This window comes from Nycticebus coucang, chromosome 8 (assembly GCF_027406575.1).
Source record: "Nycticebus coucang isolate mNycCou1 chromosome 8, mNycCou1.pri, whole genome shotgun sequence".
NCBI lineage: Eukaryota > Metazoa > Chordata > Mammalia > Primates > Lorisidae > Nycticebus > Nycticebus coucang.
Window position 1 is genome coordinate 72,162,386 of NC_069787.1, and position 27,714 is coordinate 72,190,099.

Genomic DNA, 27,714 nt, shown 5'->3' on the forward strand with positions numbered 1-27,714 from the left:
GAACATAGTGAGTAAAGCAAGCAGACAACCCTCAGAATGGGAGAAAATATTTGCAGGTTATACCTCCGATAAAGGTCTAATAACCAGAATCCACAGAGAACTCAAATTTATTAGCAAGAAAAGAACACGTGACCCCATTTCAGGGTGGGCAAGGGAATTGAAGAGAAACTTCTCTGAAGAAGACAGACACAAAATCTACAAACCCATGAAAAAAAGCTCATCATCCTTAATCATCAGAGAAATGCAAATCAAAACTACTCTGAGATGGGCGGCGCCTGTGGCTCAGTCGGTAAGGCGCCGGCCCCATATACCGAGGGTGGCGGGTTCAAACCCCGCCCCGGCTGAACTGCAACCGAAAAATAGCCGGGCGTTGTGGCGGGCGCCTGTAGTCCCACCTGCTCGGGAAGCTGAGGCAAGAGAATCGCTTGAGCCCAGGAGTTGGAGGTTGCTGTGAGCTGTGTGATGCCATGGCACTCTACCAAGGGCCATAAGGTGAAACTCTGTCTCTACAAAAAAAAAAAAAAAAAAAAAACTACTCTGAGATATCACCTAACCCCAGTAAGAGTAGCCCACATAAGAAAATCCCAAAACCAGAAATGTTGGCGTGGATGTGGAGGAAAGGGCACACTTCTACACTCCTGGTGGGAATGCACACTAATACCTTCCTTCTGGAAGGATGTTTGGAGAATACTTAGAGACCTAAAAATAGACCTGCCATTCGATCCTATAATTCCTTTACTAGGTTTATACCCAGAAGACCAAAAATCACAATATAACAAAGACATCTATACCAGAATGTTTATTGCAGCCCAATTCATAATTGCTAAGTCATGGAAGAAGCCCAAGTGCCCATGGACCCACGAATGGACTAGCAAATTGTGGTACATGTATACCATGGAATACTATGCAGCCTTAAAGAAAGATGGAGACTTTACCTCTTTCATGTTTACATGGATGGAGCTGGAACATATTCTTCTTAGCAAAGTATCTCAGGAATGGAAGAAAAAGTATCCAATGTACTGAGCCCTACTATGAAGCTAAATTTTAGCTTTCACATGAAGACTATAACCCAACTATAGCACAAGAGTATGGGGAAAGGGCCAAGGAAGGGGAAGGGAGGGGGGAGGTTTTGGTGGAGGGAGGACAATGGGTGGGGCCACATCTATGGTGCATCTTAGAATGGGTACAGGCGATTGCACTAATGTACATAGCTATGATTTAACAATAAAAAATAAATTAAAAAAAATTAAAAAAAAAAAAAAAAAAGAATCTGGATGAGGCAAAACTCCATGGTAGAAAGAATACTGGCCCAGGATTCAGAATTCCAGATTCTAGTCTACAATTTGCCACCCAAATTATAGGTAGCTTAGTTCTCTTCACCTCTCTAGATCTAAATTTTCCCTCCTATAACATGACAGGGGTAGAGTACATAACTAAGATGCCAACTTCCTAAATTGTGAAGGCAAAAATTTAATCCAAATAAAGAAAAGAAACCTAACCAAATGGGAATTAACATTTATGACAGGTACTGAGTAAAGCATATAGTACAAATCATCACCTAAAGTCCATACCAAACTTGGCAAGGAAGGTATTATCACCACCACAGATGAGGAAATCAAAGTTCAGTGGTGAAGTACACCTGACTATGATTACACCAGCAGCATGAGACAGAGTTGGCCAAGACGATCAAGGCTTATATGGTAGGCTCTTTCCTCTATTCCACATTGCTCTTGAAGTGAATCTTGTTTCCATGTCCTTTCTATCTCTGAGAAGGCTAGGATATTCTTGAACCCACTTCATACAATCAGTCTAGATACCTGGAGCAAGGATTAAATTTTAGAAAATGGATAGACAAACACTTACTCCCTCTTTCCTTATTTGGAATGAAATAATCAGGGGAAGAAATGCCATAACTAGTTTACAAAGAGGGGATCATAAGTGCCTCTTTTCTTTTATTTATTTATTTATTTATTTTTATAAAACAGGGGAAAGCGCGAACGCAGTCCCCCACTACCACAAATTATGCAGTCGAGTTTCCCACATTTGGGGAAATCGCAGGCGTCAGCACATCCGGAGTGCAATGGATAAGCCTCGCCCAGGGAAAACCACCCTCGTGATCATGGTATCTCCCCTGCCAGGTAAGTATAATAAGTGCCTCTTTTCAAGATACTATCACATAATCTTTGTATCTTTGCAATCAAATGACCAATAATTCAGTGTATCTAAAAAGGTACTCAGCACAAGGTACTCAGTACATACAATATGAAAAAGTCCACTTTCATTTTTATGATCCTTACTGAATTGTTCCACAACTCCATTAGTTCAGAAATCAGTTTTTAGGACCCGGGAATTGTAAGACCCTTTCAGATATGATGAGAAGTTTATGTCTTTCCAATCCTTTTATAAAGTAATATATCGCAATGAAAATGAATGCCTATTATGCATTAAATGTTACTGGTGTTAATAATTATTTTTAACAGTAATAATACAACCATAATCTGACTTAGAATGTATATTCACAAAATAGGAAAAAATACATCATACTAGTTCTATTACTTCATAGATTATTAAAAACTTCCTATCATTTCATTTACTAATTATGCTAGGTTCTGTGTTGGTAATTAAGTAACTAAGTATCCATGCAAAGCAGAGTCCTTCACCTTTAGGAGAATGATCTCATTTGTTCTTCACAAGAATTCATTAACTCTTAACATCTTGGAGGTGGGTGAGACTCTCCCCACATGATAGGTGGAGGAACTGAGACATGCAATGGTTAGAAAGTGAGTCAACGACAAATGAAAATCAGGCAGTTGACTCCAGAGCCACATAACCTTTAGAAATTGTGCTTGGATGCCTTGGAGAGTAAGTATCTCCCCAATTTTGGAAATAGGGAAAATGAGGAAGAATTTTGGCCTCTGACCCAATGAAAGTGGAAAATTTAGCACTCACATACTAAAGTTCTTACCTAAACGATTAACCTTTCGCATTACATTATGCTATCTCTTTAATATTAAAACTTTACATTCGCATATGACATTGCATTAATTTTTTTTTAACCATTCTGTAAAGGAAGCACCATTCCCAATTTACAGATGATGGACTGATCACAACAGATTGGGCAATACAATATAGAGGTTTTAGAGACCTGGAATTTAAGTTATGCCTTTCAAATCTTGTTCAACCCAATTTAAAATTCCAATAATAAAAAAGGAAGTGTCTTCTATGCTTAATGAGTAAGCTTCAATTTTAATCTTGGCACACCTGTATCTTTGATCACCTTAGCACTTAGCTTATTTCCAAAATATTCTGTTGCATGTGTACTTTATCTCACTTTCTTTTTTTTTTTTTTATTTATTTTTTTTGTAGAGACAGAGTCTCACTTTATGGCCCTCGGTAGAGTGCCGTGGCCTCACACAGCTCACAGCAAACTCCAGCTCCTGGGCTTAAGCGATTCTCTTGCCTCAGCTCCTGAGTAGCTGGGACTACAGGCGCCCGCCACAACACCCGGCTATTTTTTGGTTGCAGTTTGGCTGGGGCCGGGTTTGAACCCACCACCCTCGGTATATGGGGCCAGCGCCCTACCGACTGAGCCACAGGCGCCACCCCTTTATCTCACTTTCAAACATTCGAGTTTCTTGTGTGTCCGGACAAGGGTGTTAATTTACCTTTCATGTAATCACTCAACAAATCAAATAACTGAAAACCGGAATGAATACTGTACTCAGGTGAGACACTGGAGAAACCACGACTACCCTCAATAAAAAACATACAAAGGGTAGATAATCCCTGCTTGGAAGCCCCACGCAATACCGTCCTAGCCACAGGTCCCCCTTTCCTTTCCCATATAAAGTCGTCTCAATGAAGGGGGAAAATACCCCCAAACCTGAAGGCGCCTCAGTAAATCAGAGCACAAAAGGAAAATGAGTAATACGGGGAAAAGTAGAGTGAAGGACCAAGAAGGACCAGAACAGCTGGGGTGTAGAGGTGATAGGGGCAAGAGACGCCCAGGGGTGGGCAGGTCCCGAAGGAGGAAGCGCAGAAGGGGGTGAGAGAAAAATGACGTGTCTTTTCAGACCAGTAACAACGACGGAGTTTGGTCCCGGCATTACCCTCACCCCCTTTCTCCTCTCGGCCCAAGCAAGTCACTCACCCCTAAGCCAGGTTACGTAGGGCCGCCCCCAGGGCCTCGGAGTTTCGATTCCCCAGTGTTTGGGAAGGGACCAAAACCAAACCGGGTCACCAGGGGTCACCAAGGGCTTCCGGTTTCCTCGAAGACGCTGCCGCTTCCCCAGCGAAGGCAATCGCTGCAGGTGCGCCTCGGAGGGATTCCCATTTCTTCTGTGTCGGCTACGCCACGCCCAGCGCAACCCTGTCCTTCGGCACTGGCCCTGGAAGCTCTGGCAAGAGAGGCCAAGCAGTCTCGGGAAAAGGCCCGTTACCCAGCAACACGCGCGCGAGACCCAGGCCTGCCGGCGAGGGCCGGCCTCGCCAGGACCCACACGGCCCGCCGGCCGCGTCGAGTACCGTAGAGGGGAAGCGATGTCGAAGGGGCTAGAAGGGTGGACAAGCAGTTTACTGGCGGAAAAGCGGTTGCCACTGTCCGTGGGCTCTGCGCCAAGGGAGCGCGAGGAAACCGGAAGTGAGGTCTGGGAAGGCGTTCACGAAGCCGGTGGCGCTGTGGCGGGGTGGGGGGCGGGGCCAGGCCTCGTACTACCTGTCCCGTGAGTCTCCGCGGCGGGATAGGGCGGGGCCGCGGCGACGCGAGGAGGCAGAGGCGGACTGCAGTTGGGTAAGAGTTACCCCGCTGTGGCGGTTAGGCCGAGGGCCGCGGTCTGGTGCGCCCTCTAGTGCGTCCTTTTCTCTCGGTGTCCACTTAGGGGTTCCCGCGCGTGGGTGGCTAACTTGTTGGGCTTAGTTGCACCCTTGCGGGTTTATGGCGCTGTCGCTGTTGTGCCTGGGAACTAAGAGGCCTGTTAGACGCGCGGTTGTGGGAAGCCGTTTTCCCCCTGGTAGGTAGCCTCTGTATTTCAAGGCGCATTGTGATCCTTCAAGCCATCTTTCCAAGAACAAACTGTGCGAATAGCTCGAGGCTCCGTAGATATTCACAAACTGAAACTCGAGTTGCAGTACACTGTTCAGTTTACCGAATGAGAGGGGAACATTGGCAAGGCTTTATGATTGTACTTGGCATCCTTCGACTTGCCGCCACCTTTGGTAATTTTTGGATGATAGTCCTGCGCTGTGGATCACGAATAGATGAATTCACGAATCGTGACGCTTTGGGGATCTCAGCCAAATGCAACCCTGTAGCTCTAGGTTAAACAGACGAATAAACTAGAAAACAGTGGTCATAGGAAATTTATCCTCATTAAACGCCAGTTTGCAAAACTAAGATTCCTCACCACTTCATAAGGTATAGTAGTTTATCAACTGCGTGTTTCACTATCAGCCCAGCGGTCAGCGCAAAGATGTTTACTCAAGGCTTTACTTGAAAATATTTTTAATATTGTTGTGAATCCTTTCTTTTTTTGGTTTAGATTTCAGTGAAAATTTGCAGCTGTTGCAAAAAAGACTACAACTTAAAGATACTTATTTTTCAAAATATTTAAAAATCCGTGTCAATATAATCGTTTAGAAAGGAGATCCATTCACTTCAGTTTATTGCGCCGGAGTATGAAAGAGCAGTATTTTTAATACTTTGAGTAAGAATCGGTTCTTAACTATTTTGATTGCTTCCGCGGTACACTTCACGAATTTTCACTTTAAAAGCTAACCTTCAGGAGGTATGTTTTGAGGAACGTTAACAAAACCGTTTGAGGCATCCCAAGGCAACAGAAATAAAGCAAAGTGATAATTTAGCTTTAAATTTGAAGATGTAGAAATATTTTCTGTTTTTTTGAATCTTCATTTACAATTCAGAATAATTTGAGAATTGTTAAAAAGGCAGAGAAATTGATTTTTATCTTTTCTCTCAGGAAAAATAAACAGGTAATGGCATAATTCAATATTTTGAATTTTATCTTGTTAGAGTCTGGTTTTGTTTTAAAATACACTTCTCTGGATTATAACTATTTATAAATTGGTTTATTAACAAAGTATTTTCTTGGCCAAGATGTCTGTTGTATTCTTTTAGTCAAAACCATCTTATTTTTTCTTTATTGAGTGTGGAACCCCTGCTAGATTATGACAAAATGTAATCCAGATATTCACTGGAATTCTGACTTTCCACCACATATATCAAATGTTGTCTTTCCTGTGGTGTCTTTTTAAGAGTATTGGAAATAGTGACTTTCCACCCACATATATCAAATATAGTGTCCTTTTTCAGAGTATTTTTGGATGAAGTTAGTATTTGAATTAGTAGACTAAGTAAAGCAAATTGTCCTTCCTATTATAGATGGACATCATCAATTTACTGTCTCTTTGAACATCTGAGCTAGGCCATCAGTCTTCTGCCCTCAGACTGGAATTTAAACCTTTATCTCTCTTGGTTTTCAAGTCTGGAGTTGGACTAAATTATAACACCAGTTTTCCAAAGTCTCCTGCTTATGAACTACAGATCACAGGACTTAACCTCCCTAATAACGAGTCATTTCATGCAGTTATATAAACACTTATATGTATTATAAACATATATATATATACACATACACACATATATGGGTATGTGTATCCGCCCCATTGATTCTGTCTCTCTGCAAAACCCTGATTACACTTCGTAATAATTATAAAACTAGATATAATTTCCTACAGTAGAGATTTTGCATTATCTATGAATACTTAATTGATCTTAAAAGTACCCCCCAAAATGTGTTTTTAATTTATAGTCGTTATAATAAAAACCTATTAATCATTTTCCCTTGACATTTATTCTATGCGTTTTCTTTTTAAATTTAGTAATTCCCACTTTTCCATCCCATAGTCAAATTTGATCACCTGGTTTTATGGATTCTTATGGGTTATACTCCTTAGCTATCTGAACTATAGCAATAGTTTCCAATCTCTCTTTTTGCTTCCAACTCATCCTTTATATTCACTTCAAAATGGTCTTTAAAAACTATATTATTATGCTTCTCTTAAATTCAGGAATTTAAGACTCCTTAACATTTTTTATTTTTTGAGACAGAGTCTCACTTTGTCTCCCGCTGTAGAGGGTCCTATTGTCATAGCTCACAGAAACCTCAGTCTTTTGGGCTCAAATGATGCTTTTGCCTCAACCTCCCAAGTAGCAGGGACTATAGGCGCCTGCCATAATATCTAGCTATTTTTAGAGATAAGGTCTCGCTCTTGCTCAGGCTGGTCTCAAACACCTGAGCTCAGGCAAAATCCACCTGTCTTGGCCTCCGAGAGTGCTAGCTAGGATTGCAGGCATGAGCCATTGTACCCAGTCTTTTAACATTTTTTTAAAAGGACCTTTGCTCTATTTTAACCTGTTTTCCACCACTCCTGTGAACACTGCCAACTCAGGCACTGAAATTGGCTATCCGTATGCATTTAGAAGATTTTTTTCTTTTATAATATTTAATTGCATGGTTTATGACTGATGACTTTAAAATATTTAAAAATTCTCAGAAAATTGGAGAAGCCCAGAAAATTCTCTGACATCAGTTTGAGAATTATGGACTTAGCTCTTACATGTTTGTCCTTAATGAAAATACATTTACAAGGAGATCCTACATGTCTGAGTGAGGAATGTTATCAGAATACAAACTGAGTCATACATTTTTTGAAATATGTGAGTGAGGTGTCATCACTATTTCAGCATGAAGTGTTGCATTGTAGAATTCAAAATCACATATTCCTTTTGCATTTGAAGTAGAAAGGTTTTCTCCAAAGATCATCCAAAACTAACATCAGAACTCTGTTATTTTTAAAAATATTTATAATAAATTGGTGTTCTACCTAAATATTGTGGTCACAAGTTGCAAGAGTTCTTACCTCATCTCACCTCTACCACTGCCACCAAACTTTTTTCTGGAATAATCCAAATTTTCTATATGAAAAAATGTTTTCTTTTGTTTTCCTGACTACTCAGTGTATGTATGCAAATACACTATGCTAAGTAAATTTGAAATTTGTTCAAATATTTGTGCTGGATAAATTTGAAGGTTGGAAAAAAGACGACTATTACTGTATAGCTAAACTTAACTATATGTTGAAAAAAAACCCTGAATTGTTGAGTATAGTGATGCTGGTCCCTGATCAAAACTAAATAACAGAGTTTCCGAAGCCAGATTATCCTTGTGTTCATTTCATTCTTGGTACTAGTTAGATGAAAATGGAAATGGCCAGTTCTACAATCCAAATCTCCTTGAGATTTGAGAATTATTAGTGACCGAAATATGATTCGAAATTATCTGTAAATGTACACTTCATATGTAATTAGTTTTTGCAGGTATTTTATTACATTTTGACATTTATATTTTCTGTTTTGGTCAATATTTTCTTATAAAGATACGAAACAGAAAGAGTCTATTTCTTTTTCTCCTGCTACTAAGCAAAGAACAACTAGGGTTTTCCAGATAGTGCTAACCCAATCGATTAATCTATATGTGAGTATCTTTGATTTTAGGGGTGAAAAATAATGGCTTGGATTGAAGAAAAGAGAAGAAATCCTGGGGAGAAATCTTGTATATATTGACATTTAGTGAATTATCAGAATATGTCATAATCCTTGTGTTGTTTGAGTAACTTGACAACAACAACAACAAAAAAATGTTTGGAAAGTTATAAAGAATTTTCATCCTTACAAAAATTGTGGAACATATGTATTCACTCTTTTCGGAAGAGGATAACTATAGAGCAATGAGGAAGCCTTCAATTATAAACTGTACCATTAGGCGTATTTATATGATGTGTTTATGATAAATCCCTTTGGATAAGGGTTAATTAGATATAGTGTATTTTCCCACACATTCTATATTATTACAATCTTAAACTTTCTTTGGCTAATTTTTTTCTTTTTTCTTTTTTTGAGAAGAGTTTGAGCCTCAGCCGCCCAAGTAGCTAGGACCATAGGTGCCTGCCACAATGCCCAGGTATTTTTAGAGATGGGGTTTTGCTATTTGTTGCTCAGGCTAGTCTCGGACTCCTAACCTCAGTCAATCCTTGGAGTGCCTAAGCTTCCATAATCTCATTAATTAATAATGACTTTTATCACTTCTCATGATGTTTTAGTAAGAAATTTTAGAAAAAGTAGACTTCATTGACATATATTTGTTTTGCATAGAGAATATATATTTAAAACCAAATATATCAGTAATATTGAATGTAGATATACTAATTGGCACAAGGATGCCATATTGAGTTTAAAAAAGTTATATGTAGATTGTAAGAGATATGAACAAGACTAAAGGGACAGAAAATATTGGTAATGCAGAAACTAAACAAAAGTACCGTTATATACTAACATAATACAAAAGCAAACTTTCAGGAAAAAAGTAATTTACATCAGAAGATAAAACAATTATTTTTATATACCCTGAATAAAAGAACTGTGTAATATATGAAGTAAAACCTGTGGAAATAAGAAACAAATCCAAGTAATGGAGATTTTTTAACATAGATCCCTCAGTAACAGAATAAGGAGGAAATAAATACATTAAGAAAAAAGATTGCTGGAGTTAAACCTATTAACAGCACATTAGGTGTGCTGGTGTTATTAAAAACAGTAATAACAACAGAAAATGGCCATCCTAAAATTCATACAGGATCTCAAGGGACCATGAATAGTAGAACAAACCTGTAAGAGTTACACTTCCTTCTTGATTTCAAAAATTCCTACAAATCCATAGTAATCAAAACATTATGGTACTGGAATAAAGATAGACATAAAGACTAATGAGGTACAATACAGAGTCCAGGTTCAATGATTTTTGACAAGGATATGAAAGCCATTCAATGGGAAAATGTACAGTCTTTTCAATAAATAACGCTGGGAAAACTGGATGTCTATATGAAAAAAAGTTAGACTTTACTCCTACCTCACACTGCATACAAAATTAACGCAAAATGAATTTTGTGCTTGAAATAGACAAGTTTTTCTCTAAAGGCTTAAATGTAAGAACACAAACCTGGGGAAAGGTTTCATGACACTGAATTTGGCACTGGTTTCTTGAATATGGCAATAAAATCACAGTCAACAAAAGAAAAAAATAGACAAATTGAACTTTATATAAAAAAACTGAATGAAGAAACACTATCAATAGAGAACAGAGTATAAAGACATCTCACATGATGGAAGTAGATATTGGCAAATTATATCCGATAAGGGATTACTATCTCAACTATACATACAGTAGAACCTCCATAGTTGGTCATCTCCTTAAGTTGACCTAATTTTTATAGACAAAACATGCACCACTTGTGCTTGTCAGTATAGTAAGCCTAGTTCCTTATGTGACCAGTTTGTTACAGTCCCTTGGGTGGTCGCTTTACAGAGGTTTTACGTGTATGTATAAAGAATGCTCACTAAACAATAAAATTATCAAAACACAAGCAAAGGGCTTGAGTAGACATTTCTCCACAGAAGATATGCAGATGTCTAATAAACACATGATACTTGACATCATTAACCATTAGGGAAATGCATTCAAAATCACAGTGATACCATCTCATACCTTAGGATACCTAGCATTAAAACAAAACCATAGTGCTAACCAGAAAATAACAAGTGGTTTGCAAAGGTGTGGAGAAATTGGAATCTTTTTTCATTGCTGGTGGAATGTGAAATGGTATAGCCAATGTGAAAAACAGTATGGAGTTCCTCAAACAAACTTAGAATTGCCCTGTGATCCAGCAACTATACTTCTGGATAGACACAAAAGAATTGGAAGAAAGGAAACAAACATATTAGTACACCCAAGTTTATAACAAGATTATTCACAATAGCTAAAAGGTGAAAGTAACCCAAATGTGCATCAACAGGTAAATGGATGAATAAATGTGGCAAACCCATAAAATGTTATTCAGCCTTACAGAGGAAGGAAATCTTGCACATGCTACAATATGAATAAACCGTGAAAATATAATGCTAAATGAAATAAACCAGTCACAAGTGGAGAAATTATACATGATTCCATTGAATCACGTGCTACCTATAATAATAAAATTCATAGAAACAGAAAATGAAATAGTAATTAAAGGAGCTAGGGAGATGGGGAATTGCTAATTACTTGATGGGTACAAAGTTTCTGTTGTAGATGATGAAAAAGAGATGAATACTGGTGATGGTTGCACAACAAAATGAATGTATTAACATACAATGAATGGCACTAAAAAATAATAAAATGATAGATTTGTTATATGTATTTTTTATAATAAAAAATAACAGATTTGATCTAATTAGTATCTACATGAAACTGATAACTGCAAAACACAAATTCACATGTGCCTTCAACCTCTGCAAAAATGAGCATATACTTCATTTTAACAAGTATCTAACATGGAAAAATGTTGAAATCTGATAGACTACTGTAGAATTAAGCCAGACAAAATGACAAGTAAATAATTTCCATGTAATCAGACATCAAGAAAAATGCTTTAAAATAACCCATGAATTAAATATAAATAATGCATATTTTTAACTGAGTAATAAAAAGAGAAAAAAAAAATAACGCAAAAATCAGACCAGGGCCTAAAAGGAAAATTCAAATTTGTATATATTTGAGAAGACTGAATATCTGAGATCCAAGAATCCTACTCAAGAAGTTAAAAGAATAGCAAATTAAATACAATGAACAGAGTGCAAAAACAACAAACAGGAGAAGAAATTATTAAGCAAAAATTATCATTTCAAAAGTTGAATAAAATTGATTGATACAACCAGTTAAAAGAAATGAGGGAATACCCAAATAACTAATAGTATTATATGCTACAGATTTATTAATAAAAATTCTAACAGTATCACATGAGCAACTTTATGCAAATAAATTTGAAAATATACGTGAGAAAGAAAAATTAAAACACAACTTACCAAAATGATACAAGAAGAAATACAAAATCTGAATAGTACAATATCACAGAAAAACTTGTAACTAAAGGAGGAGACAAGATGGCTGCCTGAAGCCAGCATTTCACAGAGGCTCCCGTCCAGTAGGAGAGTTAACGGACAAAAATTCAGCAAGTAACCTGGTGGATTTGAGCTGCACTAAGAGAGAAGGTTGAAGAACGGACGTCAACCCCGCTGAGGCGAGCTGGGACCACAAGAATACACACAAAAGGTACAAAATCCATCACCAAGTGGATGGGAGTCCCCTCCCCATGAGAATGGCTCAGAGTGCCCCCAAAACAAACGGGCAGAGTTCAAAGGTCCTCCCACTACACTGCACGGGAGAGACCCTCTAAAAACTGGACCTACCTCCCCTACTAGGGTGCCATGGCATCTTCCTTCCAGGCATAAAACTGTATAAACTGTATATAGTCTCTACCTGGAATTCTGAGCTCCCATTGCTCCACTTCACTCACACTGAGGTCTGGAGTCCAGTCCCGGTTGGCAGAGAGGAGACCGCACTGGAGTGGCAGTTCCCTGAGGCACAGTGCGACAGCCATCTTTTGGTGACAATACGGCCAGGCATAAAACTGTGTAAAGCTATGTGTGTTGTCTGCCCGCAACCCCAGGCTCTCAGTGCTCCCCGCGCTCCCCTCTGCTCTCATTCCAAGGTCTGGAGGCCTCTCCCCCAGGGGTCCAGACTCTTGGGCGATTGCTCAAGGGGTGTAGACAGTGCTGGGCTGCAGCCGGTTGGTGCAGACTCTGGGGTATGGGAGCAGAGAGAGGACGGTTGGCCGGAAGGGAGCTACACCGGAGCAGTGGTTCCCTGAGGCATAAAACAGCAGCCCTCTTTTGCTAGCAATATACGGCTCACTACCAAATATTCTGAAGCCACACCACCTGTCTCCCTGGGCAACCAGAGACTCTTGAGTATACGATTTGCCTGAGGCAACTCCAACTTGCAAACTGGGGAAACTTCCAGGGCGGGGCTGACCCACAGGTCCACTTTACTAAACCTAAGACGCACCTGGCCCTGGGGATCGTCAGCCTATAGACAATACAAGAGCAAAGACAAGCTGATTTGGAACTCAATTCAGCTTCTCTTCTGCAGGGGAACTGCACAGTTGTTCTGTTCTGTTCTGTCAGTAACATTACTTAGGCGCGACACTGGACCTGAGTGAAAACCCCCCAACCTTCATCAAGTGCCTGAGGCTGTCAGGCCTCACCTCCTCCTGCTAGAGAGAGGCAGAGCGCAGCGGCCTGGCAGACTTCCTTGTGATTCAGGCAGGTACAAACTCCTGGAGTATCAGTTCACTACAGACAACTGGGTCAGCCAACTGCAGGGCTATCAGTGACTGGGTGTGACAGTGGTGCAAGGTGGGGAAGGAGGCATCAACCTTCCCAGACTGATCTATTGTCTGGGTGGCTCCTCCTGACTCCACGCAGCACTGGAGCAAGCCACACCAGAGTAGTCACCAGACCCCTGTGATCCAGTTCCCAGAGAGCTCTTAAACTCTCTCACCTGAGACAGGTGCAGACTGAGACAATTGATTTGGACTTTTTGAACTGAACCAAATGCATGAGGACAAATCAGGTGGTGCCCTGGGTACACGGTGGTAGGAAGGTTTGATTTTACTTTTCCAACTGTTTGCCGGTGGGGGGGTGGGGTGACTTAATTGCTGATATTTCTCCACAGCTGAGACTTCAATCCAGAGTATCTGTTTCACTAGGGTGGAACAGAAACCAACTGAAAACAAGACAGAACCACTTAGCCCCATCACACCGGACAGGGCCCCAGTTTCTCAGGCCACAACACTGTACAGGCCCTCGACAAAACCCCAGGGGAAAAAATCAAAGGGAGTAAAACAACCATGGGGCATAATCAGCAGAAAAACTCTGGTATCATGAATAACCAGAATAGATCAACCCCCCCAAGGAAAGATATGGCAGATGTAATTGAAGATCCTATTCATAAACAACTGGCTGAGATGTCAGAAATCGAATTCAGAATTTGGATTGCAGACAAGATTAACAAAGTGGAATTAGGAATTTGAGGAGAAATTCAAAAGTTGTCTCAAGAATTTAACGAATTTAAAGACAAAACCACCAAAGACTTAGAAACATGGAAGCAAGAATTTGCATCCCTCAAAGATATGAAAAATACAGTAGAATCCCTCAGCAACAGAATGGAGCAAGCAGAAGAAAAGATTTCTGACATTGAAGATAAAGCCTTTGAACGCTCCCAAACTCTCAAAGAGGAAGAGAAATGGAGAACAAAAACGGATCATTCTCTCCGAGATCTCTGGGATAATTCGAAGAAGGCGAATATCCGAATCATTGGAGTTCCAGAAACAGATGAAGTGGCCTCGCTGGGCACAGAGGTCCTTCTGCATGAAATTCTGAAAGAGAATTTTCCAGACATGCCTAGAGATTCTGAAATTCAGATAGTGGACAGCTTCAGAACCCCAGCACGACTCAACCCCAATAAGACATCCCCAAGGCATATCATAATTAACTGCACTAAAGTTAATATGAAGGAGAAAATCCTCAAAGCTGCCAGGAGAAAGAAAACCATTACGTTCAAAGGGAAGAATATTAGAATGACTGCAGATCTCTCTGCTGAAACTTTTCAAGCCAGAAGAGGGTGGTCACTGCCTTTTAATATCCTAAAGCAAAATAACTTTCAGCCCTGGATTTTGTATCCAGCTAAACTGAGTTTCATTTATGATGGAGAAATTAAATACTTCAATGACATTCATATGTTGAAGAAATTTGCCATAACCACACCAGCTCTTCAGGATATTCTCAGACCTATCCTCCATAATGACCAACCCAATCCTATACCACAAAAGTAAACTCACTCAGAAACTTTGGATCAAAATCCAATTTCCACACTGGTGAAAGGATTAAAAATGCCTACTGGACTTTTGAAAAACTTGATACCCAAAACTTCACCAGACTTACCAATATTCTCCATTAATGTCGGCTTAAAATGTCCTCTAAAGAGGCACAGGTTAGCTGACTGGATACAAAAACTCAGGCCAGATATTTGTTGCATAAAAGGGTCACATCTTAAAAGACAAATACAGACTCAGGGTGAAAGGATGGTCATCCATATTTCAGGCAAATGGTAATCAGAAAAAGGCAGGTGTTGCAATTTTATTTGCAGATACAATAGGCTTTAAACCAACAAAAGTAAGGAAGGACAAGAATGGTCACTTCATATTTGTTAAGGGTAATACTCAATATGATGAGATCTCAATTATTAATATCTATGCACCCAACCAGAATGACCTCAATTTATAAGAGAAACTCTAACAGCCATGAGCAACTTAATTTCCTCCAGCTCCATAATAGTCAGAGATTTCAACACTCCTTTGGCAGAGTTGGATCGATCCTCCAACAAGAAGCTGAGCAAAGAAATCTTAGATTTAAAACTAACCATCCAACATTTGGATTTAGCAGACATCTACAGAACATTTCATCCCAACAAAACTGAATACACATACATCAGCCCATGGAACTTATTCCAAAATCAATCACATCTTAGGTCACAAGTCTAACCTCAGTAAATTTAAAGGAATAGAAATTATTCCATGCGTCTTCTTGGACCACCATGGACTAAAACTTGAGCTGAGTAACAATAGGAATCTGCATACTCATACAAAAACATGGAAGTTAAATAACCTTATGCCGAATGATAGCTGGGTCAGAGATGAGATTAAGAAAGAAATCACCAATTTTTTGGAACAAAACAACAGTGAGAACACGAACTATCAGAACCTCTGGGACACTGCAAAGGCAGTTCTAAGAGGGAAATTTATAGCACTGCAAGCCTTCCTCAAGAGAATGGAAAGAGAGGAAGTTAACAACTTAATGGGACATCTCAAGCAACTGGAAAAGGAAGAACATTCCAACCCCAAACCCAGTAGAAGAAAAGAAATAACCAAAATTAGAGCAGAATTAAATGAAATAGAAAACAAAAGAATAATACAACAGATCAATAAATCAAAAAGCTGGTTTTTCGAAAAGGTCACTAAAATAGATAAACCTTTGGCCAACCTAATGAGGAAAAAAAGAGTAAAATCTCTAATCTCATCAATCAGAAACAACAAAGACGAAATAACAACAGACTCCTCAGAAATCCAAAAAATCCTTAATGAATATTACAAGAAACTGTATTCTCAGAAAGATGAAAATATGAAGGAAATTGACCCAGAAAAAAGCTGCACAGCCAAGAACACAGTAAGTAAAGCAAGCAAACAGCCCTCAGAATGGGAGAAGATATTTGCAGGTTATGTCTCCGACAAAGGTTTAATAACCAGAATCCACAGAGAACTCAAACACATTAGCAAGAAAAGAACAAGGGATCCCATCGCAGGCTGGGCAAGGGACTTGAAGAGAAAATTCTCTGAAGAAGACAGGTGCACGGCCTTCAGACATATGAAAAAATGCTCATCATCTTTAATCATCAGAGAAATGCGAATCCAAACTACTTTGAGATATCATCTAACTCCAGTGAGACTAGCCTACATCACAAAATCCCAAGACCAGAGATGTTGGCGCAGATGTGGAGAAAAGGGAACACTTTTGCACTGCTGGTGGGAATGCAAATTAATACATTCCTTTTGGAAAGAGATATGGAGAACACGTAGAGATCTAAAAATAGATCTGCCATTCAATCCTGTAATCCCTCTACTGGGCATATACCCAGAAGACCAAAAATCACATCACAACAAAGATATTTGTATCAGAATATTTATTGTAGCCCTATTGATAATTGCTAAGTCATGGATAAAGCCCAAGTGCTCATCAATCCACGAATGGATTAATAAATTGTGGTATATGTACACCATGGAATATTATGCAGCCTTAAAGAAAGATGGAGACTTTACCTCTTTCATGTTTACATGGATGGAGCTGGAACATATTCTTCTTTGTAAAGTGTCTCAAGAATGGAAGAAAAAGTACCCAATGTACTCACCCTTATTATGAAACTAATGTAGGACCTTCACATGAAAGCTATAACCCAGTTACAACCTAAGAATAGGGAGAAGGGGGAAAGGGAGGGGAGGGAGGGGGGAGGTAGGTGGAGGGAGGGAGATTAATGGGATTACACCTGCGGTGCATCTTAGAAGGGTATATGTGAATCTTAGTAAATGTGGAATGTAAAGGTCTTAGCAAAATAACTAAGAAAATGCCAGGAAAGCTATGTTAACTAGTGTGAGGAAAATGTGTCAAACGGTCTGTGAACCAAGTTTATGGTGCTCCATGATCATACTAATGTACACAGTTATGATTTAATAAAAAAATTAATAAAAAAAATAAAGTTACTTTGTAAACACTCTTAAAAAAATAAAATAAAAAATAAATTGTGGTGTATGTACACCATGGAATATTATGCAGCCTTAAAGAAAGATGGAGACTTTACCTCTTTCATGTTTACATGGATGGAGCTGGAACATATTCTTCTTAGTAAAGTGTCTCAAGAATGGAAGAAAAAGTACCCAATGTACTCAGCCCTACTATGAAACTAATTTAGGGTTTTCACATGAAAGCTGTAACCCAGTTACAACCTAAGAATAGGGGGAAGAGGGAAAGGGAGGGGAGGGAGGGGGGAGGTGGGTAGAGGGAAGGAGATGGTGGTATTACACCAGTGGTGCATCTTACAAGGGTATATGTGAAACTTGGTAAACGGTCTGTGAAGCTAGTGAATGATGCCCCATGATTATATCAATGTACACAGCTATGATTTAATAAAAATAAAAAACAAAAACTTGTAACTAAAAACATGTCAGCAATGAAAACTATATGAACTATATGAAGTATATATAAAGCTATAGTAATGATAGTAGAGTGCTCTTCGTGCAAGAATAGAAAAACTTTTTTGCAAAAGAATAGAGAATATAGATATAAATTCCCATTTGTAGGGACACTTAATATAGAATAAAAGTGGCATTGCAGGGCAATTAGGAAATAATGATCTTTTCAATAAATAGTTCTGCAACATTTGGATGGCCAGATTTTGGTGGGGAATGAAAGTTGATATCTACCACACAGAAATATCAAATCCAGGTGGAGTGTAGATGTAATTCTGATGTATAAAACAAACCTCCCTTCTAGATTATAATGTAATAAAATCTCTTTATTACTTTGGGATAGGTAAAATGAGTTTTCTTGAACAAGTACAATAAGCACTAATAGGAAAGGGAAGTATTGATAAGTGTGGACCACGCTGAAATAGGAACTTCCATTTATCAAACACATTAAGTACTGAACAGATGTAGATAATATTGTACCCAACAGCAGCAGAATAGACATTTTTCTCAAGAACGTGTGGAACATTCTCCAGACTAGATCACATTTTAGATTACAAAACAAACCTCAGCAAATTTTAAAAGATTAAATGACACCAAGTATATTCTGATCAAATGAAATGAAACTAAAAATAAATAGCAAAAATAAAACCAAAAATATGACGTGTGGAAATGAATACCAAACTCTTGAAAGACCAATGGGTCAAAAAATAAAAATGAAAAAAGGAAATTTGAAAATATCTTACAGCAAACAAAACACAATAGAATAAAACAAAACTTACAGAATGCAGAAAAGCAGTACTAAGAATTTTATAGTGGCAAATTCCTACATTAAAAAAAGAGCTCAAAACTATAGATGTCAATGAATCAATAGAAAACAAGAACACACTGATCTTAAAGTTAGTATGAGGAAGACTATATCAAAGATCAGAGCAGAAATAAAAAAAATTAGAGAATCAAAAACAATAGGAAAATTATTAAAAATAAAGGTTTTCTGGAAACAAAATTAGCGGATCTTTAGCTAGAGTAAAAAAAAAGAAAATCAGAAATGATAAAGAAATATTTTACAACTGGTGCTATAGAAATAAAAATGATTGAGTATGAAGAGTTATATACCAACATATTAGGTAACCTTGAAAAATGGATGAAGTCCTATGAACATGTAATCTACAAATCCTGAATCATTAAGAAGTAGAAAATATGAACAGATCGATATCAAATGAGAATTCTACCAAACATTAAAAAAATAATTAATACCAATTCTTTTCAAACTTTTCAAAAATTTTTTTAAAGGAGTAAATGTCCAAGTACATTGTAAGAGGCAGCATTACCCTAATAATAAAGTCAGATAAAGGTACACTACAGAAAAGGAAAATTATAAGCCAATATTCCTGATAAACATAAATGTAAAAATCCTCAACAAATGAAGTACTGTTTTAATTAGCAAAGATAAGTCCATAGTACATAAGAAGGATTATATACTATGACCAAGTTCAGTTTATCCCTGGGTTGAAAGAATGGTCCCACATACACAATTCAATCAATGTGATATACTATATTAACAGAATGAAGGATAAAAATCATATAATCACCTCATTAAATGCAGAAAAAATTAAGAAAATTCATCCTTTTATGATAAAAGCACTCAATAAACTTGGGATAAAAGAAAAATACATCAACATAATAAAGGCAATATATTCTCAAAGGTGAAGGCAAGGATGCTCACTCTTACCAATTGTATTCAATATAGTACTAGAAATCTTAGCTAGAGCACTTAGGCAGGAAAAAGAAAAAAGGCACAAAAGTCATAAAGGAAGAAGTAAAATTATCTCTTCACAGATGACATAACATTGTAAAAAACCCTAAAGATTCCATGCATAAGAAACTCACCAAAAATTGTTAGAGATAACAAAATCAGCAAAGTTTCAGGAAACAAAAAAGAAGAGATAAGGTCTCTCTGGCTCAGGCTGTTCTTGAACCTGTGAGCTCAGGCAGTCCACCCACCTTCGCCTCCCAAGTGCTAGGATTACAGGCGTGAGCAATGTAATGGTAATCCTACCACACCCAGCCTGCAAAACTGCATTTTTTAAGTTCAGCATCCCTAATATGAAACACTAAAGGTGCCAAGAATTTCAGATAAGAGAATATTCGACCTGTACTAGCAAAAACATACAGACCAATGGAACAGAATAGAGAGTCCAGAAATAAACCCTCACGTAAATGGTTAAGTGATCTTCAACAAGGGTGCCAATATCTCCAACAAATAGGGAAAATTGGATACATAAAATAAATCATCACCATACAGTAGATACAAGGGCAGGACCCTATCTAAACCTTACATTGAAACCAAAGAAAGTAAATACTCTACCTGGCAAGAGGATAAGAAAGCAATCAGATTAGCGAACTGCAGAAGGAATTTTAACCTCACAATTGGTATACTCAGAGTACCTGAAGTGTTTCTCCAGCTCAATCTCCTTATTGCATTTACCATTTGATGGCTCTGAGGCAGAGATGGCTTCTAGTTCTAACAAAACACCTATCTTTCCCTTTTTAATTTAACATGTTGGAAAACACATAAAATGTGTTGTGGGTTTATCTATAATAGGCATTTTTTGGCAAGTCGTGTGGTAGTGAAAAGCTGGATAAAGAGAGGCCAGCGCCTCTACCCATCTCCACTCAAGTGTGGTAAGTTAGGGTTTTATAGAAGGAGAACAAAAAACTACACTTGACTCTCAAACAACAGAGAGGTTAGGGGGTAATGACCCTACAACCATACAGCCAAAAATCCAGGTATAAATTTTTGTTTCTCCAAAACTTTTTTTTTTTTTTTATTGTTGGGGATTCATTGAGGGTACAATAAGCCAGGTTACACTGATTGCAGTTGTTAAGTAAAGTCCCTCTTGCAATCATGTCTTGCCCCCATAAAGTGTGACACACACTAAGGCCCCACCCCCCTCCCTCCGTCGCTCTTTCTGCTTTCCCCCCCATAACCTTAACTGTCATTAATTGTCCTCATATCAAAATTGAGTACATAGGATTCATGCTTCTCCATTCTTGTGATGCTTTACTAAGAATAATGTCTTCCACTTCCATCCAGGTTAATATGAAGGATGTAAAGTCTCTATTTTTTTTAATGGCTGAATAGTATTCCATGGTATACATATACCACAGCTTGTTAATCCATTCCTGGGTTGGTGGGCATTTAGGCTGTTTCCACATTTTGGCGATTGTAAATTGGGCTGCAATAAACAGTCTAGTACAAGTGTCCTTATGATAAAAGGATTTTTTTCCTTCTGGGTAGATGCCCAGTAATGGGATTGCAGGATCAAATGGGAGGTCTAGCTTGAGTGCTTTGAGGTTTCTCCATACTTCCTTCCAGAAAGGTTGTACTAGTTTGCAGTCCCACCAGCAGTGTAAAAGTGTTCCCTTCTCTCCACATCCACGCCAGCATCTGCCGTTTTGAGATTTTGTGATGTGGGCCATTCTCACTGGGGTTAGATGATAACTCAAGGTTGTTTTGATTTGCATTTCTCTAATATATAGAGATGATGAACATTTTTTCATGTGTTTGTTAGCCATTCGTCTGCCATCTTTAGAGAAAGTTCTATTCATGTCTCTTGCCCATTGATATATGGGATTGTTGGCTTTTTTCATGTGGATTAATTTGAGTTCTCTATAGATCCTAGTTATCAAGCTTTTGTCTGATTGAAAATATGCAAATATCCTTTCCCATTGTGTAGGTTGTCTCTTTGCTTTGGTTATTGTCTCCTTAGCTGTACAGAAGCTTTTCAGTTTAATGAAGTCCCATTTGTTTATTTCTGTTGTTATTGCAATTGCCATGGCAGTCTTCTTCATGAAGTCTTTCCCCAGGCCAGTATCTTCCAGTGTTTTTCCTATGCTTTCTTTGAGGATTTTTGTTGTTTCATGCCTTAAATTTAAGTCCTTTATCCATCTTGAATCAATTTTTGTGAGTGGGGAAAGGTGTGGGTCCAGTTTCAGTCTTTTACATGTAGACATCCAGTTCTCCCAACACCATTTATTGAATAGGGAGTCTTTCCCCCAAGGTATGTTCTTGTTTGGTTTACCGAAGATTAGGTGGTTGTAAGATGTTAATTTCATTTCTTGGTTTTCAATTTGATTCCAAGTGTCTATGTCTCTGTTTTTGTGCCAGTACCATGCTGTCTTGAGCACTATGGCTTTGTAGTACAGACTAAAATCTGGTATGCTGATGCCCCCAGCTTTATTTTTGTTACAGAGAACTGCCTTAGCTATACGGGGTTTTTTCCAGTTCCATACAAAACGCAGAATCATTTTTTCCAAATCTTGAAAGTACGATGTTGGTATTTTGATAGGAATGGCATTGAATAGGTAGATTGCTTTGGGAAGTATAGACATTTTAACAATGTTGATTCTTCCCATCCATGAGCATGGTATGTTCCTCCATTTGTTAATATCCTCTGCTATTTCCTTTCTGAGAATTTCATACTTTTCTTTATAGAGGTCCTTCACCTCCTTCGTTAGGTATATTCCTAGGTATTTCATTTTCTTTGAAACTATGGTGAAGGGAGTTGTGTCCTTAATTAGCTTCTCATCTTGACTGTTATTGGTGTACACAAAGGCTACTGACTTGTGGACAATGATTTTATATACTGAAACATTACTGTATTTTTTGATGACTTCTAGGAGTCTTGTGGTTGAGTCTTGGGGTTCTCTAAGTATAAGATCATGTCGTCAGCAAAGAGGGAGAGTTTAACCTCTTCTGCTCCCATTTGGATTCCGTTTATTTCCTTGTCTTGCCTAATTGTATTGGCTAGAACTTCCAGCACTATGTTGAATAGTAAAGGTGACAGAGGACAACCTTGTCTGGTTTCAGTTCAAGAGGAAAAGCTTTGAGTTTTACTCCATTCAGTAAAATATTGGCTGTGGGTTTGTCATAGATAGCTTCAATCAGTTTTAGAAATGTGCCACCTATGCCTATACTCTTCTGTGTTCTAATTAGAAAAGGATGCTGGATTTTATCAAATGCTTTTTCTGCATGTATTGAGAGGATCATGTGATCTTTATTTTTGCCTCTGTTAATATGGTGGATAACGTTTATGGACTTGCGTATGTTAAACCAGCCTTGCATCCCTGGGATGAAGCCTACTTGATCATGATGAATGACTTTTTTGATGATAAGCTGTAATCTATTGGCTAGGATTTTGTTGAGGATTTTTGCATCTATATTCATGAGTGAGATTGGTCTGAAATTCTCCTTTTTGTTTGGGTCTTTTCCTGGTTTTGGTATCAGGGTGATGTTTGCTTCATAGAATGTGTTGGGGAAGATTCCTTCTTCCTCAATTTTTTGGAATAATTTCTGCAGTACAGGAATAAGCTCTTCCTTGAAGGTTTGATAGAATTCTGGTGTGAAGCCATCTGGACCAGAGCATTTTTTGGTTGGAAGATTTTTTATTGTTTCTTTGATCTCGGTGCTTGAAATTGGTCTGTTCAGGAGCTCTATTTCTTCCTGGCTAAGTCTAGGGAGAGGGTGTGATTCCAAATATTGATCCATTTCCTTCACATTGTCGAATTTCTGGGCATAAGAGTTTCTGGTAGTATTCAGAGATGATCTCTTGTATCTCTGTGGGATCAGTTGTTATTTCCCCTTTATCATTTCTGATTGAGGTTACTAGAGATTTTACTTTTCTATTCCTCGTTAGTCTGGCCAATGGTTTATCTATTTTATTTATTTTTTCAAAAAACCAACTCCTTGTTTCATTAATTTTCTGAATGATTTTTTTGTTTTCAATTTCATTGATCTCTGATTTGATTTTGGATATTTCTTTTCTTCTACTCAGTTTAGGCTTAGATTGTTCTTCTTTTCCGAATTCCATAAGATCTCTTGTGAGATTGTTGATGCGCTCTCTTTCTGTTTTTCGAATGTAGGCATCTAAAGCGATGAATTTTCCTCTCAAAACTGCTTTTGCAGTATCCCACAGGTTTTGGTAGCTTGTGTCTTCATTATTGTTATGCTCAAGGAAGTTAATGATTTCCTGTTTTATTTCTTCCTGCACCCATCTGTTATTCAACAGAAGGTTGTTTAATTTCCATGTCTTTGGGTGGGGTCGAGCATTTTTGTTAGAGTTGAGTTCCACCTTTAGTGCCTTATGGTCTGAGAAGATACAAGATAAAATTTCAATTCTTTTGATTCTGTTGATATTTGTTTTGTGTCCCAGGATATGATCAATTTTGGAGAATGTTCCATGGGGTGATGAGAATAATGTATATTCTTTATCTTTGGGGTGGAGTGTTCTATATGCGTCTATCAAGCACAGTTGTTCTAGGGTCTCATTTAAATCTCTTATACCCTTGTTTAATTTCTGTTTAGAGGATCTGTCCAGCTCTATAAGAGGAGTGTTAAAGTCCCCTGTTATTATGGTATTATCAGATATCATATTGCTCAGACTGAGTAAGGTCTGTTTCAAGAATCTGGGAGCATTTAAATTGGGTGCATAAATATTTAGAATTGAAATGTCTTCTTCTTGTATTTTTCCCTTGACCTATATAAAGTGACCATCTTTGTCTTTTTCGACTTTAGTTGGTTTAAATCCACATGTATCTGAAAATAAGATTGCAACTCCTCTTTTCTTCTGAATGCCATTTGCCTGAAAAATTGTCTTCCAACCCTTGACTCGGAGCTTTAATTTGTCTTTTGAAGCCAGGTGTGTTTCTTGCAGACAGCAAATGGATGGCTTGTGTTTTTTAATCCAGTCAGCCAATCTATGTCTCTTCAGTGGGGAATTCAAGCCATTAACATTTATTGAGATAATTGATAAGTGTGGTAGTATTCTATTCGTCTTATTTGGTGTGAGTCCATTGCTTAGTTTTATCTTTTGCATCAGTGTGGAGGTTAGGTTCTGTCCTTTAATTTCTGAGTTCTTACTTTGCTGCTGATCCATTGTGGTGGTCAGTGTGCAGAACAGGTTGAAGTATTTCCTGTAGAGCTGGTCTTGTTGTGGCGAATTTCCTCAATGTTTGTATATCCGTAAATGATTTGATTTCTCCGTCAATTTTGAAGCTTAGCTTAGCAGGGTACAGAATTCTGGGCTGGAAATTGTTCTGTTTAAGTAGATTAAAGGTAGATGACCATTGTCTTCTTGCTTGGAAAGTTTCATTAGAGAAGTCTGCGGTCACTCTGATGGATTTGCCCCTGTAGGTCAACTGGCGCTTACTCCTGGCAGCTTGCAGAATCTTTTCTTTTGTCTTGACTTTGGACAGGTTCATCACAATGTGTCTTGGAGAAGCTCGGTTAGAGTTGAGGCGACCTGGGGTCCGATAGCCCTCTGAAAGCCGTGTGTCAGAATCTTTGGTGATATTTGGGAAATTTTCTTTTATAATATTCTCTAGTATGGCTTCCATTCCTCTGGGGCATTCTTCTTCCCCTTCTGGAATTGCTATAACTCGTATGTTGGTACGCTTCATAAAGTCCCATAATTCTAACAGTGAACGTTCTGCTTTCTCTCTCTTCTTTTCTGCCTCTTTTACTGTCTGAGTTATCTCAAGAATTTTGTCTTCTACCTCTGAAATTCTTTCTTCTGCATGGTCTAACCTGTTGCTGATACTTTCCATTTCATCTTTAAGTTCCCTAATTGACTGTTTCAGTTCCTTCAGCTCTGCTATATCCTTTTTATATTCTTCATATCGTTCATCTCTTATTTGATTCTGTTTTTGGATTTCCTGTTCATTATTTTCCACTTTATTAGCAGTTTCCTTCATTGTTTCCATCATTTCTTTCATTGTTTTCAACATGTGCATTCTAAATTCCGTTTCTGTCATTCCTAACATTTCTTTATATAGGTGGAATCATCTGCAGTAGCTACCTCATGGTCCCTTGGCGGGGTTGTTCTGGACTGGTTCTTCATGTTGCCTGGAGTTTTCTGCTGATTCTTCCTCATGGGTGGTTTCTTTTATCTGTTTCCTTGACCTAATTTTCCTTTCACTTCCTCTTGCTCTTTAAGTTCTTGTGCCTGTGGAAGTTGCAGGTGAGTTTAGACCGATTGAACACACGCGACCACTTGCCGGTTTTCCACTGTTTTAGTCCTCCTCTTGGGGTTCAGAAGTCTCTCGCTGAATCCCTGTATATGCGCAGGGGTGATGATAGGCAGATCCCACCAGCCAGAGATGCCTGGATTTCTATCTCCCCAGACTCATGGTGCCCAGATGCAAGAAAGCTGTTACTCGGCTGCCATCTTCTGTTTCTCCAAATCTTTACTAATAGCCTGCTGTTGACCAAAAGTCCTAACAATTACACAGTTAATTAACATATATTTTATGTACGTATTAAATACTATATTTTGGGCCGCATCTGTGGCTCAAAGGAGTAGGGTGCTGGCCCCATATACCGGAGGTAGCTGGTTCAAACCTGGCCCCTGCCAAAAACTGCAAAATAATAAAAGAAAATAAATAAATATTATATTTTTACAGTAAAGTTAGCTAGAGAAAAAACATTAGTAAGAAAATCGTAGTTACTATTCTTCTTTTCTTTTTTTTTTGTAGAGACAGAGTCTTATTTTGTCACCCTCAGTAGAGTGCTGTGGCGTCACAGGTCACAGCAACCCCCAACTCCTGGACTTAGGGTGATACTCTTGCCTCAGCCTCCAGAGTAGCTGGGGACTACAGGCACCTCCACAATGCCTGGCTATTTTTTTGTTGCAGTTTGGCCAGAGCTGGGTTTGAACCCAGCACCTACGGTATATGGGGCTGGTGCCCTACCCACTGAGCCACAGGCTGTGCCTCTATAGTTACTATTCTTTATGTTGAATGAGTTATCCTCCTGTTACCATCACATTGAATAGGCTGAGGAGGAAGAGGAGGATTTGGCCTTGCTGTCTCTGTGTGGCAGAGGTGAAAGAAAATATGCATGTAGTGGATCTCTAGAGATCAAATTCATGTCATCCAAGGGTCAACGGTGTTTAAATTTTGAAACACCCTACTGGAGGTGACAAAATGAGACTCTGTCTCAAAAAAAAAAAAAAAGTGACTGAATTAGCTGGGGAGGACTGCAGTAACAGAGTATCACAGATTGGGTGACTTCATTTTGGTTTACTCACCTCTTTAAAGACCTTTACTCCAAATACTATAATATTCTGAGTTATTGGGGATAACACTTCAACATATGAATTTTTTTAATGAAGGAGAACAGACCATTCAGCCAGTGATAGTAGCTTTTCTGCTTTTGAGTTGGTTATTTCCTATTCTGCTGAAGACAATTATAGAATGGTTTTTAATTGATTCTTTTTTTTCTCCATTTTCAGGAACTCTGAAGTATCTAGCTTACTAAAGGAGAAAAAAAGTGTACATAATAATTAAAATACTAAGTTTGATAGAAGATCTGAATCCTGCTGTAAAGTGCTCTTTAATCTTTTTAAATCCTCTTCTGATGAGCAAAATTAAGGAGATTTCAGGGACTGAGATATTATTCATTGTGTGAGAAACCATATGTAGTTTTAGTCTTTCTATATTGAGAGGCAGGGCTGAAGCATTTTTAAAAGACTGGCTGTATGTTCTTTCCCTTATAATATAAATTTATAATAACTCAATCACATGGACTTGACACTAGAAGTATTTGTTCACAATTCTGAATTAAGGTTTTGCAAAGGTTCTGATCACTCAAACCTGTACAACTGAAATATTAATCAGGACAGACTAAACTTTTTAGTGCAAATACTTTGAAGGAGAGAGTAATCCCTAAATATACAAAGAGGTAACTTGACTATGTTGCATTCTGTGTCACCTCTCTCCATGTTAATATAAAGTGTTTGTATATTCTAAAGCAGAACCAAAGCTCCCCTTGGGACAACACATCTTTAGGGCAAGGGGTCCCGAAGATCTCTTTGGTACTGTATTTGAATACTACCAAAGTGTTCTTAT

At 38.3% G+C, this 27,714-nt stretch overlaps 2 protein-coding genes and 1 non-coding gene across 4 annotated transcripts in view; 1 reads left to right on the forward strand and 2 right to left on the reverse strand.

Moving 5' to 3' along the window:
* The window catches only part of AZI2 (5-azacytidine induced 2), a 37,821-nt gene extending 33,144 nt beyond the window's left edge, over nt 1–4,677 (reverse strand). Inside the window, exon 1 of one of the 2 annotated variants that reach the window (XM_053599449.1) lies at nt 4,151–4,677. The gene's annotated coding sequence lies outside the window, so the exon portion shown is untranslated. The remainder of the gene's footprint in view (nt 1–4,150) is intronic. The other variant, XM_053599448.1, reaches the window with a different exon arrangement.
* Nucleotides 1,983–2,146, reverse strand: LOC128592940 (U1 spliceosomal RNA). The gene has a single exon (XR_008382146.1). It is a non-coding gene; the product is annotated as a U1 spliceosomal RNA (small nuclear RNA).
* Nucleotides 2,081–27,714, forward strand: part of ZCWPW2 (zinc finger CW-type and PWWP domain containing 2) — a 178,777-nt gene continuing 153,143 nt past the window's right edge. Inside the window, exons 1-3 of the mRNA XM_053598830.1 lie at nt 2,081–2,138; nt 4,158–4,520; nt 4,620–4,789. Of these exons, the coding sequence (XP_053454805.1) occupies nt 2,081–2,138; nt 4,158–4,520; nt 4,620–4,789 (591 nt within the window). The remainder of the gene's footprint in view (nt 2,139–4,157; nt 4,521–4,619; nt 4,790–27,714) is intronic.